This window comes from Bubalus bubalis, chromosome 18 (assembly GCF_019923935.1).
Source record: "Bubalus bubalis isolate 160015118507 breed Murrah chromosome 18, NDDB_SH_1, whole genome shotgun sequence".
Classification (NCBI taxonomy): Eukaryota; Metazoa; Chordata; class Mammalia; order Artiodactyla; family Bovidae; genus Bubalus; species Bubalus bubalis.
Window position 1 is genome coordinate 25,236,328 of NC_059174.1, and position 16,370 is coordinate 25,252,697.

The following is a 16,370-nucleotide window of genomic DNA, read 5'->3' on the forward strand; positions in this document are numbered from 1 at the left end:
CTTCCCATGACGTCACTGGGAAAGGACCCAAGCCCCAGGGAGGCCCCCCGGACACCCTCATCCAATGGCCTCTTGATCTGCTGGCCTGAGGAACAGTCCCAGAATGAGGGTCCCTCCTGCCCCTGGAGACCCAAGGCCTGCCTGGCTTGACCACTGTCCCAGAGCTGCAGGGGAGACCTGGGTTTGAGCTGGGCTGGTCTCCTGGGGTAGCTGAGTCCCCTTGGCCCCTGGGCAGTGAGGGTGGGGGTCCCTGGCTGAGTTTGGCCCTCAGGGGTGTGGCTCTGTGGCTGGCATCCTGGTTTCTGACCCTATGGCAGGGGCACAACTGCCCAGACCCACCTGCCTTAATGGTGACAAATGTGAGGGGTGACCCCAGGGGGCAGCTGAGTCATGCTTGGCCTGGCACCCTCTGCCCACTGCTCCTCTGCTTTGTCACCAGTTGAGTGTGTGTCAACCGCCCTGGGCGACTCCTAACCAACCCCCCACCCCTGGTGCGTACAGCTCCGCTGCCTACAAAGACCTTCATTCAGTCGTGATGCAGCTGCCTCGGAGCTTTGAATCTGTACATTTCACAGATGAGGAAGCAGGCCAAGGTCCCCTGGCCAGTCAGAGATAGTCTCCTGACTCCGAACCTGGATCTTTGCCCGTGGCCCCGCAGATGATGTTCCCAACTGAGGTAGTGAGTTCCCCGCCCCTGCTGGTATTTAAGTCTGACAGGGAAGTTGTAGGGGGACCTCAGATACCATGTGGGGTTCTTCACGGCTCTTTCCAGTCCTGAGCTTTTCCAACCCTGCCCATTCTAGCATCAGGTGATGTTTGTGGGCAGGTGGCGCCTCCATATAAAAGCCCTCTCCAAGTCTTGCCAGTACACCCACCATTAGAACCATCCATTACATCTTCAGAGGCTCCTCAGTTCAGTTCAGTTGCTCAGTCATGTCCAACTCTTTGAGACCCCATGGACTGCAGTACACCAGGCTTCCCTCCCTGTCTATCACCAACTCCTGGAGCTTAGTCAAACTCATATCCATTGAGTCGGTGATGCCATCCAACCATCTCATCCTCTGTCATCCCCTTCTCTTCCCACCTTCAATCATTCCCAGCATCAGGGTCTTTTCAAATGAGTCAAATCTTCACATCAGGTGGCCAAAGTATTGGAGTTTCAGCATCAGTCCTTTCAATGAACACCCAGGACTGATCTCCTTTAGAATGGACTGGTTGGATCTCCTCACTGTCCAAGGGACTCTCAAGAGTCTTCTCCAACACCACAGTTCAAAAGCATCAATTCTTTAGCCTGTAAACAGCTCGGTGAGCTGGATGGGAGGCACAGAGGGCAAGAGGGCATCAGGGGAACAGGACAGGCGTGAGGAAGGAAGGTCTGATGGAGGAGTTGGGAAGGGTGGACACCCACCTCCTGAATTATCAGGTACCCCTTGCTCTCCCTCATCCAGTAGGTCTGTGCCTGGTAGGTGTATGCCTGGCCTCGTGGCACTTCCCCTCCCCCACACCTGCATGTGACATCACCTGGTGAGAGCTGCAGGCAGTGGGCAAGGCTGGAAGGAATCCTCATGCGGTTTTCTCAAAGCTGTACTTATCCTTTGTCCATGACCACATCTGCCACACCTGCCTGGCGCCCTGCCACCTAGGTACACACCCCAGACCAAATGGGCAGAGTCTATTATTCAGTTCCTTGGCTAGAAGCCGAGAATATCTGGGTCCTAGTACCTGGGCTGGGTCTGGGGGCAGTGCACATTGCCATTTGTGGCAGAAAGGACAACCAGGGTCTCCCCAAGGAGACCCTGCAGTGGGTGTCAGTGCATCTGGGAGTCTGGCCTCTGCTCCCCTACCCGGGTTTAGGGAACCAGAGTTGGGAGCTGCAGTAACTAATGACCTGGAAGGATGGGAGTGCTTGCAAACCCCATGAGCCTATGGGTGAGGGTCTGGATTCTGGGCTGGAATGCTTTAGGCCCATCGCACAGCTTCTTGGGCCTCATGTCCACTTCCCTGGAGTGGCTGGCAACTCCTCTCCATGTTCTGGAGATTCCAGGGCTGGGGCTGGGGGCATCGCAGGGGAAGGAGTGCATAGAACTACCTGTAGGTTCAGTTTCAGCAGCCATGGGACCCCAGGAAAGAAGCTTCTCTTCTCTGAGCCTCAGTTTTCCCAGTTGTAAAATGAGCTTAATAATACCTACTCCTCTCAGGGCAGCTGCATGCATCGCAGAAGGTCAGGTGCACATCGTGTGGTTCATGCTCCCTCATGGTTCCTATCTCTGCCCCAGCTCCATCACGAGTCTCTGCAGGCTGGTCCTAGGCATACACCTGCCTCCAGGTGCCTAGACCCCAGGATCCTCCCCGGCCACAGGCACATACCATTTCCCCTCCTTGCTCCACTCTGGGGAGCCCACAGGGAGTCCAGATGGGAGATATGGCATTTGCAGCAGTGGGTGCACGACCCACCTTCGTTGGTAAATCGCATGCCTGGGCCCCCTCTCTCCTGGGGCCATGGGAGCAGGTGGTGGAAGGTGTAGTAGTGTGTACTCTGCCTCCACGTAGAGATAAAACTCTAATTTTGATCACAGTTCAGACAGGATCTCAAACATCAAATAATCCAGCACCTGTGAAAGTATGTCTGTGGTCCCACTGGTCTAGGAAAGCCTTGGGCTTCCAGGCTTGTGCACAACAATTCAGTTCAGTTCAGTTCAGTCATTCAGTCATGTCCAACTCTTTGCGACCCCATGGACTGCAGCACGCCAGGCCTCCCTGTCCAGCACCAACTCCTGGAGCTTACTCAAGCTCATGTCCATTGAGTCAGTGATGCCATCCAACCATCTCATCGTTCCCTTCTCCTCCCACCTTCAATCTTTCCCGGCATCAGGATCTTTTCAAATGAGTCAGTTCTTGGCATCAGGTGGCCAAAGTATTGGAGTTTCAGCTTCAACATCAGTTCTTCCAATGAACACCCAGGACTGATCTCCTTTAGGATGGACTGGTTGGATCTGCTTGCAGTCCAAGGGACTCTCAAGAGTCTTGTCCAACACCACAGTTCAAAAGCATCAATTATTTGGTGCTCAGCTTGCTTTTAGTCCAACTCTCACATCCATACATGGCTAATGGAAAAACCATAGCCTTGACTAGACAGACTTTGTTGGCAAAGTAATGTCTCTGCTTTTGAATATGCTGTCTAGGTTGGTCATAACTTTCCTTCCAAGGAATAAGCTTCTTTTAATTTCATGGCTACAGTCACCATCTGCAGTGATTTTGGAGCCCCCCAAAATAAAGTCTGCCACTACCATTGTGCACTACAGGACTTCTTAAAAGCCTTTATCAAGCGGCTCTGGATGGGAGGTGAAGTTTCAGGTCCTGCCCTGGCTCTCAGGCTGTGCACAGTCTTTGAAGCCCCTCTCTGGCCAAGCCCCTGGCAGCGATGTGTGTGCCCCTAACGCAGATAGAAGCTGGGAAGCAAGGACGGCTCAGTGCTGGAATCCCCCTGCCCTAAGCATCGGGAACTGGCTCCTTTGGAAACAGGCTTGGAGCCAGCCTGGCCTGGTCAGACTCCCAGCTCTGTCTCATTCACTCATCCATTTATTAACTAGCTGTCATTGAGCATCTACTGTGGACCAGGCTCTGTGGCATTAGGTACTGGAGATACAAGTGCTGAGCAAGATAGACAAGAAAGAGCAAACACAGAGAAATGGATGACAAGCAAATCACAGGGTCATTTCAGACAATGTTAAGTGCTTTAAAGTTTATTACATAAGGTGACATGGAAGAGGAGATGAATGGGGAGGCTATTTTGGTTGGGTGGACGTCCAAGGCTTTTTAGGAGAGGGGAGACTTGGATTAAGACTTGAGAAGGGGGACTTCCTGATAGTCCAGTGGCTAAGACCCCATGCTCCCAATGCAGGGGGCCTGGGTGCAGTCCCTGGCTGGGGAACTAGATCTCACATACTACAACTAAGAGTTTGCATGCCACAGCTAAAGAGCCCACATGCCGCAGCTAAGACTGGGCACAGTCTAATAAATATTAAAAGAAAAAAAAAGAAAAAGTCTTGAGATGGAACCAATGAGGGAAAGAACCCAGAAAGAATGTTCTATGCTGCGGGGAAAGCAGGTGCAAAGGCCCTGATGTGTGTCTGGAGATAGAAAGAAGGCTAGTGCGCTGGAGCTGGTGTACGCAAGGAAGGGTGGGGGTGGCATAAGGTGGAGGAAATGGAGCGGGGTCACTAGCTTGTTATTTTGGCGGTCATGTTGCTCTCAGAGCATCAATTATCTGATTTATGAGGCTTATCACTTTGTCCCCGACCTCCACCCTGGTCAGGAGTGTTGTGGGTGTTAAGTGAGAATCTTTCCGGCAGACACTTGGTTATGGGCAGCTATGCGCTACTGTAGGTTTTTTTTAAATTGTTATTATAAGTGCTTAGTGACTATGGGTGGGACCAGGGATCCTGGGCCTCTCTTTCTCTGCATGTGGCTGCAGTTAGTGAGTACCAAGTGTGTGTACAAGGCAAGGGGTGCCCCATCTGTGGCCCCCTCTCTGGCTCCCCTGAACCACAGCCCCCTGCCAGCTCCTTTCAAGCCTAGGATCTTTTGATCCACAGCGACTGCCTTCTCTGGCCCAGCAGGCCCTGGAATCCTTTCCGGGCGAAGGTTCCACCGAGAACAGCAACTCCTTTCTTTGCTTTCTTTTCCTCTTCCTCTGGGCGCCAAAAATAGTGCCTGAATAGGACACAGCTCTGCGCCGCCAGTGAGACAATAGCCCTGGCTCTGGTCCATCCGTGGTGGGGGGGGGCGATGGGAATGGAGGGGCGCACCATCCCATGGACCCCAGCCCCTGCTGCCTTTCCCACGGCCTCGGCCAGAAGCCAGCCCAGAGCCCCCTGGAGTGTGAGTGCCGAGGGGATCCTTGCTTATTCTGGGGAAGGGCTCTGAAACCCTGGGCTCCTTGGCGCCCTGAGCAGCCCCATCCCGTCTCTTAATCAACTGCTGGTCTGGAGCTGAAGGCCCTGGTGGGGGCGCCCACAGCCCTGGGCCTCTTCTGGGCTCTGTATGGCACACAGAGGCCATCCCATGGCTTTGATGTCCTTTTGCCTTTAACTCAATGGCTATGAAAGACTTTTCAGAGGTCAAAGAGATGTGTCCTATTGAAATGAAGTGAACCCTCGTCAATGGAGGTAATCAAATAAAGTCTGGATATACATTGGATGGGGGTGGGATTAGTCAAGCATCAGATGGACATTGGGTCTTGATGTCTTCATGCCTCAGAGGAGATCATGGTTTGAATTCCATACACCTCTCTTACCAGTTAGGTGGCCTTGAACAGGTCACATCATGTGCCTGAGCCTCTGTCATTCCATCTGTAAGATGGGTTCAATAGGGCTAACCTTTAGAGTGGTGGAAATGGATTTCCAAAATGCCCAGTGGAGTGCCTGGCACATATGCAGGCTTTCAGAAGCTTTGCCTCTGTTCTCTTCCCTCCCCAGACAGGTGCTTACTCTAAGGCACAAAAAGGACCCACTCTTGGCCCCTAGGGAGCTCTGGAGGAAAGCCAGGGGGAACCTCTGACTCCAGGGCTAATTCAGGATAAAGATTCCTGGTGGGTTGTGGATATCTGGGAAGGCTTCCTGGAGGAGGCACTCCTCTAAGACATTTCCAGGGAAGTAACGTACATATTCTGTGCTCTTGGAACCCAGTGGTGGGGATTAGATGGGTATCCAGGGGGATCAAGCCAAGGCCACAGGCTGGCAGCCTCATGGGCAAATATAGCTGATAGCAGACACTTTTGATCACAAGGGTAGACCTCACTAGTGTTCTAAAAAGATTTGGATTTAAAGTAAATGTTGACGAACTTAGGCAGGTGTTCCCCAGTGTTCCCCGTAACTTAGTGTACTAAACTCTGCCCTTCTTCCTGCCAGCTCCATGCCTGGCCGGCATCTGAGTAAGGGGATATGGGCACAGGACAAGTTAGGGGAACTGCGCTGTGCTGGGTTGGAGTTGGGTGGTGACGTAGTAGTCACTGCAGCTGCCAATGGTTGCCAGGGCAACGGTTGCCAGGGGTTGCTGTCACCTGCGCCCCTTTTCCTGGGCTGTGGGCTGGGGCTTGCAGCCCATCTTCCCGCTGCTTTGTTTGAGGCTCTGGTGAGGGGGCGGGAGCCGGAGCTGGGGTAGTTCAGCTTCAAAGTGCCCCTCTGGCCTCTTGGACTGGGAAGAAGCTGACCCACCACCTCAGCAGGCTGCAGCCTGCAAACAAGGCGAGCCCTTAGCCTACTCATTCACGCGCTTTATGTATTGATAATCCGCTTGACTGCACGAAGGAGGAATCCAGGTATGATTCTTGCCCTCTCTCTCCATCCTTCTGACTCCCGCTCCCCAAACCCCACCCCACTTCTCATCTCTCCCCTTTTCCTTGTCCACCTTCCCCGCCATCCCTCTCCCCCTGTATCACCTTCTGCTCCCTCTGCCTCTCCCTCCCATCCCCACAACCGCCCTTCCTCCCAAAACTGAAAGCTTAGCTGATGGGGAGGGTGGGGCTGGGTGTCCGTGACACCAGGGGCTCAGATGCGACTCCGAGGGGAATTGGTCAGTGAAACACACAGCAGCCCAGAGTGACGAGGAAGTGGCTGGCGGTAAGGGCCTCATACCCCACACTCCTTCCCTCAGCCACACTCCAGCAAAAATTCAATTTCAGTTTATGGGCTGTACCCCCGTCATCGAAGACAAGCCTCTGCTGGTGCTGGGAGTGGGTGTCCAGAGCCTGCGGCGGACAGAGAGCAAGAGTGTTGCTGGGAGGGGGTCCTGACAGCCCCCAGGACCAGGGCTTCTTCAGAGGAAGGGATTCAACTAATCCCAAGCAAACACATTTCTGGAAGCATCTTTTACTGGAAATTTTAAAGAGAAGCCCTTTCTAACAGGTAATGTCAAGCAGAAACAGACTGCAAAATCGAGAGCCTGTGCTCTGGAGCCAGGCCCCGATGCTGCACCTCAAGCCGCGTGATTTCCAGCAGCCAACCTGATCTTCAGGGCCTCTGTTTCCTTATTTGTTAAATGGACAGAATGTTATTTGTCTCAGATTTGGGGGAGGATTAAATGTGCTCTTGTGGGTGGAGAGCTTAGAATCGAGTCTTGCATCTTCAGAGAGCTTCATTTAGTGCTAGCTGTGTGGCTGGAGGTGGTGAGCACTCCGCCCATGGGGGTATGCAAACAGTAGCGGAGGACCAGGTGAGGCGGCCCTGTGTGCTCAGTGAGCTGGGGTGGGATCCTAGTCTGTGCCTCCACCAACCTTCCCCGGAGGCAGCGGGAACCTCAGGCTCACCCTGGCCCCCAGCCCCTGTTGGAGAGGATGCCTGGCTATGTGTCCGATTTGCCCCTCAGCCAGGGATCTGGGATCCGGAGGAAGAGAAAGGAAAGGGAGGGCTGGCAGCTGACCTTGGGAATGCTAAGGGGTCCTATGCTCCAAAGACAGGCATTCTGCCAAGGCCCGAAGGAACTGAAACACAGCCCCCAATAAATGAACAGGGAGGTAACTGGGCTGACCTTGTATGCCTGGCCTTGGCCACTTTTGGAACACAGATGCAGAAGGGAAACTGCAGCCAGACAGCTGAGGTCAGTCTGTGGTTTGAGAGGGAAGACAGGCTGGGCAGGAGGATGGGATGGCCAGCACTGTTTTCCTCCCTGCTCGCTGTCAACCAGGAGGTAAGCCCTTCCCTTCCCTAGAAGCAACCTGGGGCTCTGGTCTATGGAGAAGACAGACGGGGGACAGGGATCTTGTCACCTCCTCAGTAGAGGAGGAAGCTGAGGCCCAAAGAGGGGACTGGGTGCTACAAGGGTCCTAGGACCAGTTAGGTGTGGCACTAGTTCAGGACCCTATGGGCTTCTCTGATGTCTCAGGTGGTTAAGAATCTGCCTGCAATGCAGGAGACCCAGGTTCAATCCCTGGGTTAGGAAGATCCCCTGGAGAAGGGAATGGCAACCCACTCCAGTATTCTTGCCTAGGAAATCCCATGGACAGAGGAGCCTGGCAGGCTACAGTCCATGGTGTCCCAAAGAGTGGGATGTGACTGAGCGATTAACACACACACGTGTCTAACTCCTGCCACCCCTACTCTGGGAGTGTGCATTCCCTGGGCAGGCGCTGACTGGTGAGGGCCCTGAGGCCCAGCTTCAGCTGCTCCTTGTGGGGAGGGCTGTGGGGAGCCCTGCATGTGGGTTGCAGGCTGCCCCAGTGGCATGAAGCTGTGCAGGGCTGGCGCCACTGTCCCAGGACTGCTCATGACAGGTCCTGCTGTCTGAACACCACCCCCCAAACTGGGCCAGACCCAGACCTTCCTAATCCCTCCCCTTCCCTGAGGTTCTAGATTTTTTCCATACTCACTCAGATTCCAAAAAGGTTGTGATTCTCAGCTTCTAAAAGCTCTTGCCTCCCCATCACTTTTCTCTCTCTCTTTTTCTCTCTCTGCTCCTCCCTCGTTCCCTTTCAGTCCCAGCATTCTGTCTCTGCTGCTTGAGGTGACTGCAGTTGACTTTAATGGCAATCCAGAAACACGCTGGCACTGCCCCTTTCTCCAAGAGCTGGTGCTGCCGGCCAAAGGGAGGTGTGATGGGGCTGCCATTACCCCAGGTTCCCCCAGGACCTCTGGCCTGGAAGTGTCAAAGATGGTGATGAGTTGCCCTGGGGAACATCACAGCCTAAATGGCTCCTGTAGCCCATCTCCTCCTAGTTAATGGCCTTTGGGACAGCTCAGAGGGGAGGGGAAGGGAGGCAGCTGGAGGGGGAATGCTGACAGCTTTCTTATCTGTGTGGTGTCAAGATTTCTGAGCGCTCCTCTTCACATTGGTAACAGGTGTTCTTCAAAAAAAAAAAGCTCGCACCATCACACTGGGCTGGGAAACTAAGCCCAACCAAGCCCAACCAAGTGGATTTTCTTTCTGCAGAACTTATCAGAGCCTTTGATATGTTAATTCATATGACCAAGTAGGACCTGCAGTATTTCTCTAGCTTGGGAACTAGTGCTTCTTAGGGAGGAACTTCCCCGTCGCTCATACAGTAAAAAAATCTGCTTGCAGTACAGGAGACCTGGGTTCGATCCCTGGGTCAGGAAGATCCTCTGGAGAAAGGAATGGCAACCCACTCCAGTGTTCTTGCCTGGAGAATCCCACGGACAGAGGAGCCTGATGGGCTACAGTCCATGGGCTTGCAAAGAGTTGGACATGACTAAGTGACTAAGCACACACAGCTTCTTAGGAAGTGCTTGGCAAAGCTACCTCATGGTAAAGTCAGGGAGATAGTTCCAGAGAAGGGAAGGAAGGGGCTCTGGTGACTGTAATGGCTGAAATCACGGGCTTTGATGTTTGGTAGACTAAAGTCTGAATCCTGGCTTGGCTACTTACTTGCCTGAGCATCACTTAGCCTGTTTGGATTTCCATTTCCTTTTTACATTGGGGCAATAATAGTATTTGCTTTATAGAGTTAAGGTGAGGATTGAACAATCATATGTGAAAAGTGCCTTGCACAGTTTTGGGCACCAAGTGAGTGCTTGCTAAATGGGCACCAAGTGAGTGCCGCTCCCCTTCTTGGATTCCAGCTCCTTTTTGCTATGCCAGCTAGACCTCTGTTTAATGCCGTCTGCTGTTCTGCCAGGCACTGCAAGGCTGGAGTGCAGGGCAGTCGGGGGAGGATGTGGAGGCCGAAGGCCAGTGTATGGTCCGGGATCCCACTGGGGTCTGGTGGGGGCATCTCCTTCATTTGTTGGGTACATGGCATTTATAAGTTAGACCTTTACAGATATGGCACAAGGTTGGCATCCAGTGGGGAGGACCAGTGTGTGCAGAGGTTTGGAGGAGGGAACACTCAAGCCCAGGCTTATCTCTCATGATGGTGTGTTGGCCTCTGAGGCCTCTTGAGAAAACACTCTGATGCAGATAAAGCAGGTGGCAGGGTGGGCGGCTGTGGCTAACTGGCTCTCAGGGGAACCCGGCGTCCTCTCACCTGGGCAGGTGCCCCTTTCTTGCCCTTCCTCGGTCTCCCCCCAGGGCCGGGGCCCGTCTGGGCACGCAGAGGGAGCCATGGCCCGGGGACCTGCTGGACGGAAGCCGTGGGGCGGCGGGGCCTGCGCTGGCGGGGCAGCGCTCCAGAATGTGGGACTCATCCTGGGCAGTGAGCCGGCAAGGCCTTGGCACCCGCCGGCCTCCGGGAGGCAGGCAGCTAGCTTAATTTTTATTCTTTTTAATTGTAGAAAAATTCCTGGAACCTGAAGTCACTCTGTTTTCCCCGGCCAGGCCAGAACACCCTTCCTGGGGGGAGTTCTGTGTGGCCACCTAGCTTGGGCCTCGGTCACCCGGCCTGTGACTGAAGGTGGGGAGAGACGGGCTCCATGTTTGCAAGCGGTGCCCCCTGGAGCCCCGGGCTCTGCTGAGGGGCTGGGGGCCTGGCTGAAAGTGAGGTGTGGTCAGGGGTCCCACTGGGGTCTGGTGGGGGCACCGCCTTTGTTTGTCGGGTACATGGTGTTTCTAAGTTAGACTGCGTTTATGAGAGTTTGGAAAGGGCTGGTGGAGGGTCCTCTCAGCCCCCCACCCCACCCCCGTGGAGGAAACACCTGCTGCAGAGCCTCCGCTCTGTTCTAACGTCCCTCCTCACTCCCCTACACACCCGCACACATGTGCACACCTCATGTGTTCTACCCTCAAGGACTTCATGCTCACCCACCCCTCTCTTGGCCAAATCCTTCTCTCCTAAGGCCCTCTGTCCAGGGCTGGGGCCGGGGGAGCCAGCATCTCCATGTTGTCCCCCGTCTGTTGTCACCCCTCCCCCCCTGCACGCTGACCAGCAGCTGAAAATGAGGGCTGGAGCTGGGAAGCTGGGCTGGGTCCTCCCCCTGCTGGCCTTCCCCGCAGGAGGGCAGGACCAGGCTCACACCTGGAGACCCGCTGGGGCAGGGGCTCCCCTCCCCCTCACACCTCTGCTCCCAGCTGTGCTTGGGGAGGTCTCTTAAAGGTTCCAGGCACCCTGATAAATGCTAGGTGAGCCACCCAGGACTGTGATTCATCCTCACTACCACTGAGGTGGAGACGAGACGCCACGGGGGAGGCAGGCTGCCCTGGTTCCCGTCCAGAGCGAACCATTTACCACCCAAGTGATCTGGGGCGGGGCCCCACCCACCTCTGGCTCTGTAAGACAGGGCTCCCGGTGGTATCCCAGCCTTGTAAGCCGGTGGTTCTATGCCCGTGGAGTGCTGGTCAAGGGGATGCCTGGTCCAACTGGACTCCCAAGCCCCACACCAGGCCTGGAGCATCTGCCCCTCACACGCTGTTACTGTTTAGTCACTCAGTCCAACTCTTTTGTGACTCCATGGACCATAGCCCACCACGCGCCTCTGTCCATGGGATTTCCCGGGGAGAATACTAGAGTGGGTTGCTGTTTCCTTTTCCAGGGGATCTTCCCAACCCAGGGATCCAGCCTGAGGCTCCTGTCACATCTTCTGCATGGCAGGCGGATTCTTTACCGCTAAGCCCCTCACACGTGTTCTATCACACATGTTTGTGTATCCCTGACAGTACCCTGTATGTATGTGTGCACGTGTTTTCATCCTAATGTTACTACTCTCCTGGCAAAAAAGAAAAAAAAAATGGAAAAAAAACCATCAAGTTCATAGCTACTGGGTAAAAATTCCCCCCTACTTCTGATTTGCTGAATGAAGAAAAAAAATCTTTTGTGCTATTTTCAGAGATACTGAATGTCAGTGTGGAGGGATCTGTGATAGGGCATTTCAGTGAACTTCCTGGGGTGGTTATGACCCATTGTGGGTTTGGGCACCTCTGATATGAACTCCTCGTGGCAAAGGTGGGCATATAGGGTTGAGCATAGGCTGTGGACTGCCCCCTTCCCCACCACACCAGAACACAGAAGTTAGTTCTGTTAGGGAAGTTAGGGAAAGCTTCAAGGGGAGGGCATGTCTTCACTGAGTTTAGAAAGATGAGTTTGTTCATGGAAAGAGGGAGGCGATCCAGGCAAAGAGGCTGGTCAGGGGATGGATAAGTCTGCGGTCCGTGGCGTATGTTACTGGCAGGAGAAGGCCTGGGGGCCTAGGTCATCTTCCTGGGGAGGCGCCTGCCCGGGGAAGGGTTAACCCCAGAGCCAACAAGGTCCTGTCCACTCAACTTCCACCTCCGTCCTCCGAGGAAATGGGTTTTCCAGGGGCCTGGACTGGGCCAGCAGTGACTCGTGGCTCTAAACGGATGGCAGAGGAAGTGAGTCAGGACTCAGGGGAGAAAGTGAGCCACGAGTCCCCTGCCCGTTACCCTCTCCCCTACCATGAGGATGGGCAGGGCTGGGCCCGCACTGGAGCCGGGGCATCTCCTCCTGGGCCCAGCCAGACCAGGGGATGGGCAGCCGGGAATCTTAGCTTAGATGAGCCCTGGCCCCTCCGCTCTGCCTGGATCCTTGGGACTCTGTGATGGTGGCCCCCATTGTGTCAAACTGGGCCGGATTGTTTTGTTCTCTGCGTGTGTTTACGGAAGGCCTGAGGTCAAGGGCAGCTGCTCTAGAAGGGGCGGGGCAGGGAGGGGCCTCTTTTGGGGACTCAGCCCCCTAAATTCTCTCTCCCAGGCTGGAGTTGCCTGCACAGCCTGTGGTCTCGGCTGTCACCCACCCATCATTTCTCTCTCCTTTTGTTTGGGGGTCTCCCCAAACCAGAGGAGCAAGCATCTCTAGAAACTATTGGCTCCAGCTCTCCAAGGAGTTCTCTAGAATGACACCGAGGTCCGTGTCTTAGCTCCACCAGTGGGGAAGCTTAGAACAGACAGCCCTGCCCTAGTCTCAGTTTCCTAATCTGTAAAATGGCAAAGCAGCAGGACCGGCCTCACAGGGTGGCTCTGAGGATCTCATGAGGGTGTAGATGGTGCCCCCGTCCAGCCCTCCTGTAGCTTCTGGGGACAGGCTCAGGTCCGTGCTGTGAGGTGGGAAGTTTTCTGGGTGGGGTTTCAGTCTTCCCAGAAAGGAAATTTCATGCTCGAAGAATTTCCGGTCAAGGCGCTTTGGAAGTTGAGCTGGCTGTGGGGGCCACGAGGGGGTGACGTGGAGGGTGGGAGGGAAGGTGTAGGAGTCAAGACCTGTGACGGGCCCAGGGGGCTGGGTGAGGGGCAGGCGTGAGCTGGTCAGGAAGGATACAGAGGTATTGAGCTGACACCTATGGCACTTGCCTTGTGCATATTCCTGCTCTAAATCCTCTATAGATACCAATTCATTTAATTCTCACAATGACCCTTGTGATAGTCTTGATTTGTATACCTATTTACAGATGACAAAAGTGAGGCCCAGAGAAGGTGAGTAACTAGTCCAGAGACACATGGCCATTGAGTAGAGGAATTGATATTTAAACCCAATCTGGCTCCAGAGTCTACTCTACTAAGGATGTGTTAAAGGAAAGCAGGCAGTCCCTCCCCCTCAAATTCCAAGAAAGTCTGTGAGGCTAGAGTTGTTCACTTTGGAGTGGCAGTTCAAGCAGCCAGGGTAGAGTGGGGATGACCCAGGAATCAGAGCATGCCATTGACCCCTATCTGTTGGAATCATGGCATTTCACAAATGTAGCCTCACTTGTATCCCTCTGGTGATGGGAACCTCATTCCCTCCTTATGCTTTTTTGTTCTCGAAGAGATCAGTCCAGGAAGATAAATGAAAACAGATGGCTCTGCCCTGTCCTAGGCACTGTTTACTGATAGCTGTAACTCACTTTGAAAGTCAGTGGGCCAGAGAGATACTTGGATTCTAGCCAGCTCCATCCTTGCTTGCTGTGTAAGGTCAGGAAATCACCGGCCCTCTCTGGGCCTTGAATGCAAATGCCATAATGAAGAACTGGGGCCATATTTGCAAAGTGATCTGTGAACTCTGAGTTCACAGGTATAAAACAAAAGTCAAAATAGGGGTTGGGGAGTTGCCTGGAGGAGATGTCGTTTGTACTGGGGATCAGGTACAGACAGTGACAGGGACTGGCAGAAAGGAGGAGGAAAGAGAAGGGGTCTAGCAGAGATATACTTCTGTCCCCAGATGCTGGGTTTCCTTCCACTGTTCTAGAGTGACAGTTTCAAAAGGAGTCCAAATGGGAAACACTGCTTTAGAAAGATGCTCAGTGTTCTCCTTACTTCAAGTAATAAATCCTTCATTCCCCCTAAAAATAAAAACAAAAACACCAAAACCCAAAAGGAACCAAAATGCTCAGAGAGGATGCAGAATGAAACCTTAAAAAATCACAATTTAGGAAATAGCAGCCATTCCCCCAAAGACTTCCACTTCTTTCTTCTCTGGGGTCTTGTGATATCACCAGGGCAGGGTGATGAACCCAGTTGACCAACGATTAGACTGACCAGACCCAAGAAATTAGGATTCCGTTATACATGTTGGGATACTGGAGACTGGCTTGAGGAGGCCAGGTCTGTTCAGTGAATTCCTGTCTGGGCCACCCCTTCATTTAATGCTGCCCTCAAATAGTCCATCCAAAAGTCACTTCCTCCTGGAAGCCCTCCTGGGTTCCCCCAAATCAAACTCCTCACATGCCCCATGGATGCCAGGCTTCCTTTTGTCTGGCTTGTGGCAGATGACTGCATCTGTAACCACAGACATATGCAGCTCCCCACAGGATGAGGGTGTCTGTTCGTGACTGCCAGCACCCAGCTCAGTCACTGGGCCAGATGGCCGTTGGGTGGGCAAAGCCACCCGGCGTCTCTCTGTAAGTCCAAGAAACGGAGGTTCCCTGCCAGGCACTACAATCCTGATCAGGCAGGGAAAGCCCTTGGCCTCTGGAACAATTAAATGTGCAAGTCATTTAATTCCTTGGATCTCAGGTTCCTTATCTGTGAAATGGGTCAAATGGTAGGGCCTATTTCACAGGGTTGGAATGAGGATTAGCATAGGTGTATTGGAGAAGGAAATGGCAACCCACTCCAGTGTTCTTGCCTGGAGAATCCCAGGGATGGGGGAGCCTGGTGGACTGCCGTCTATGGGGTCGCACAGAGTCGGACATGACTGAAGTGACTTAGCAGTAGCAGTAGCAGGGGTGAGGAGGCTGGGTCAGCACAGGCTGGCAGATAGTGGGTATTCAGCTAACAGAGGCTGGGGGAGTGACCCATTCTACACCAGGAGAGGGCTGGAGGGAGCTGTCTCCTCCCCAGCTTGGACCATACTGTTTCTCCCTGCCAGACTGGGACGTCCCTCTGCCTTTCAAGCTGCCTTGGGAACTGGCTCCCCCTGGTGGCCATACCAGGAAGTGCCTCTCTCCTCCAGCTCCTGTAGAAGGCGCTGTGACCGCGCTGATCCTTCACTCCAATACCCCTGCGGCCCGGCTGCCCAGTAACCTCTGTGAACACTGGGGCCTGTGCACAGAGATGGATCAGGAGCTCCCTGTGGAGGAGGGGTGCACCGTCCTGTGCCTCCCAGAGCTGGCTAACAGGAGACCCTGGCTGGAGGCGGGAACCAAAGGAGTCTAGGACCAACTGTAGAGAGGGTTGAGGAAGACTTCCTGAAGAAGGTGTCCTCTGAGCTGGGTCTTAGGGGAGATCATGGTGAGGTTCCTGGAGGAGAACCCTGAGAACGTCCTTTTCCTTGTCTTCTGAAGGCCCGGAACAGGCAGGGTGGGGTGGTTCCTGGTGATGCTACCCTGATTACCCTATCACTGCTGGGTTCCAAAGGGAGGTACTATTATCAGTCCTGCTTTCCCTGACTTACACAGGGTTATGCAGCAAGCCAGAGGTGGAGCTGGGACTTGAACTCAGTCACTGCCTTTTTTTTTAATTAAAAAAAATTTATTTAAAAATGTATTTTATTGAAGAATAGTTGATTTACAACATGGTGTTAATTTCTGCTTATAGCAAAGTGATTCAGTTATACAGTGCTTATATATTCTGTTCATATTGTTTTCCATTATGGTTGATCACAGGATACTGAATGTAGTTCCCTGTGCTATACAGTAGGAGCTTGTTTTTCATGCATTCTGTATGTAATAGTTTGTATCAGCTCACCCCAAACTCCCAATCTATCCCTCCCCACCCCCCTACCTCTGGGCAATCACAAGTCTGTTCTCTATGTCTGTGGGTCTGTTTTTGTCTTATAGATGTGTTCATTGGTGTCATATTGTAGATTTCACATATAACTGATATCATACTGTATTGGACTTTCTGTGACTCGCTCCACTTAGTGTGATAATCTTTAGGTCCATTCATGTTGCTACAGGTAGCATTATTTCATTCTTTTTTATGGCCAACCAAGTAGGATTTCATTGCATATATGTACCACATCTTTATTCATTCTTCTGTTGATGGAAGAATAGGTTGTTTCCATGTTTTGGCTATTGTGAATGGTGCTGCTATGAACCTAGGGGTACATATATCTT

The 16,370-nt window shown here is 53.2% G+C and overlaps 1 protein-coding gene across 8 annotated transcripts in view; it reads left to right on the forward strand.

Annotated features, from left to right (window-relative positions):
• The window catches only part of ADGRG1 (adhesion G protein-coupled receptor G1), a 46,260-nt gene that overhangs the window by 14,075 nt on the left and 15,815 nt on the right, over window positions 1-16,370 (forward strand). Inside the window, exon 1 of one of the 8 annotated variants that reach the window (XM_006059046.4) lies at window positions 6,637-6,905. The exons of 6 other annotated variants lie outside the window; for them this stretch is intronic. Coding sequence is in view for 1 of the 2 variants with exons in the window: in XM_006059042.4 (XP_006059104.4) it covers window positions 7,639-7,686 (48 nt within the window). In the remaining variant the exon portion in view is untranslated. Of the gene's footprint in view, window positions 1-6,636; window positions 6,906-7,564; window positions 7,687-16,370 lie in introns of those variants that run through there. One more of the 8 variants, XM_006059042.4, reaches the window with a different exon arrangement.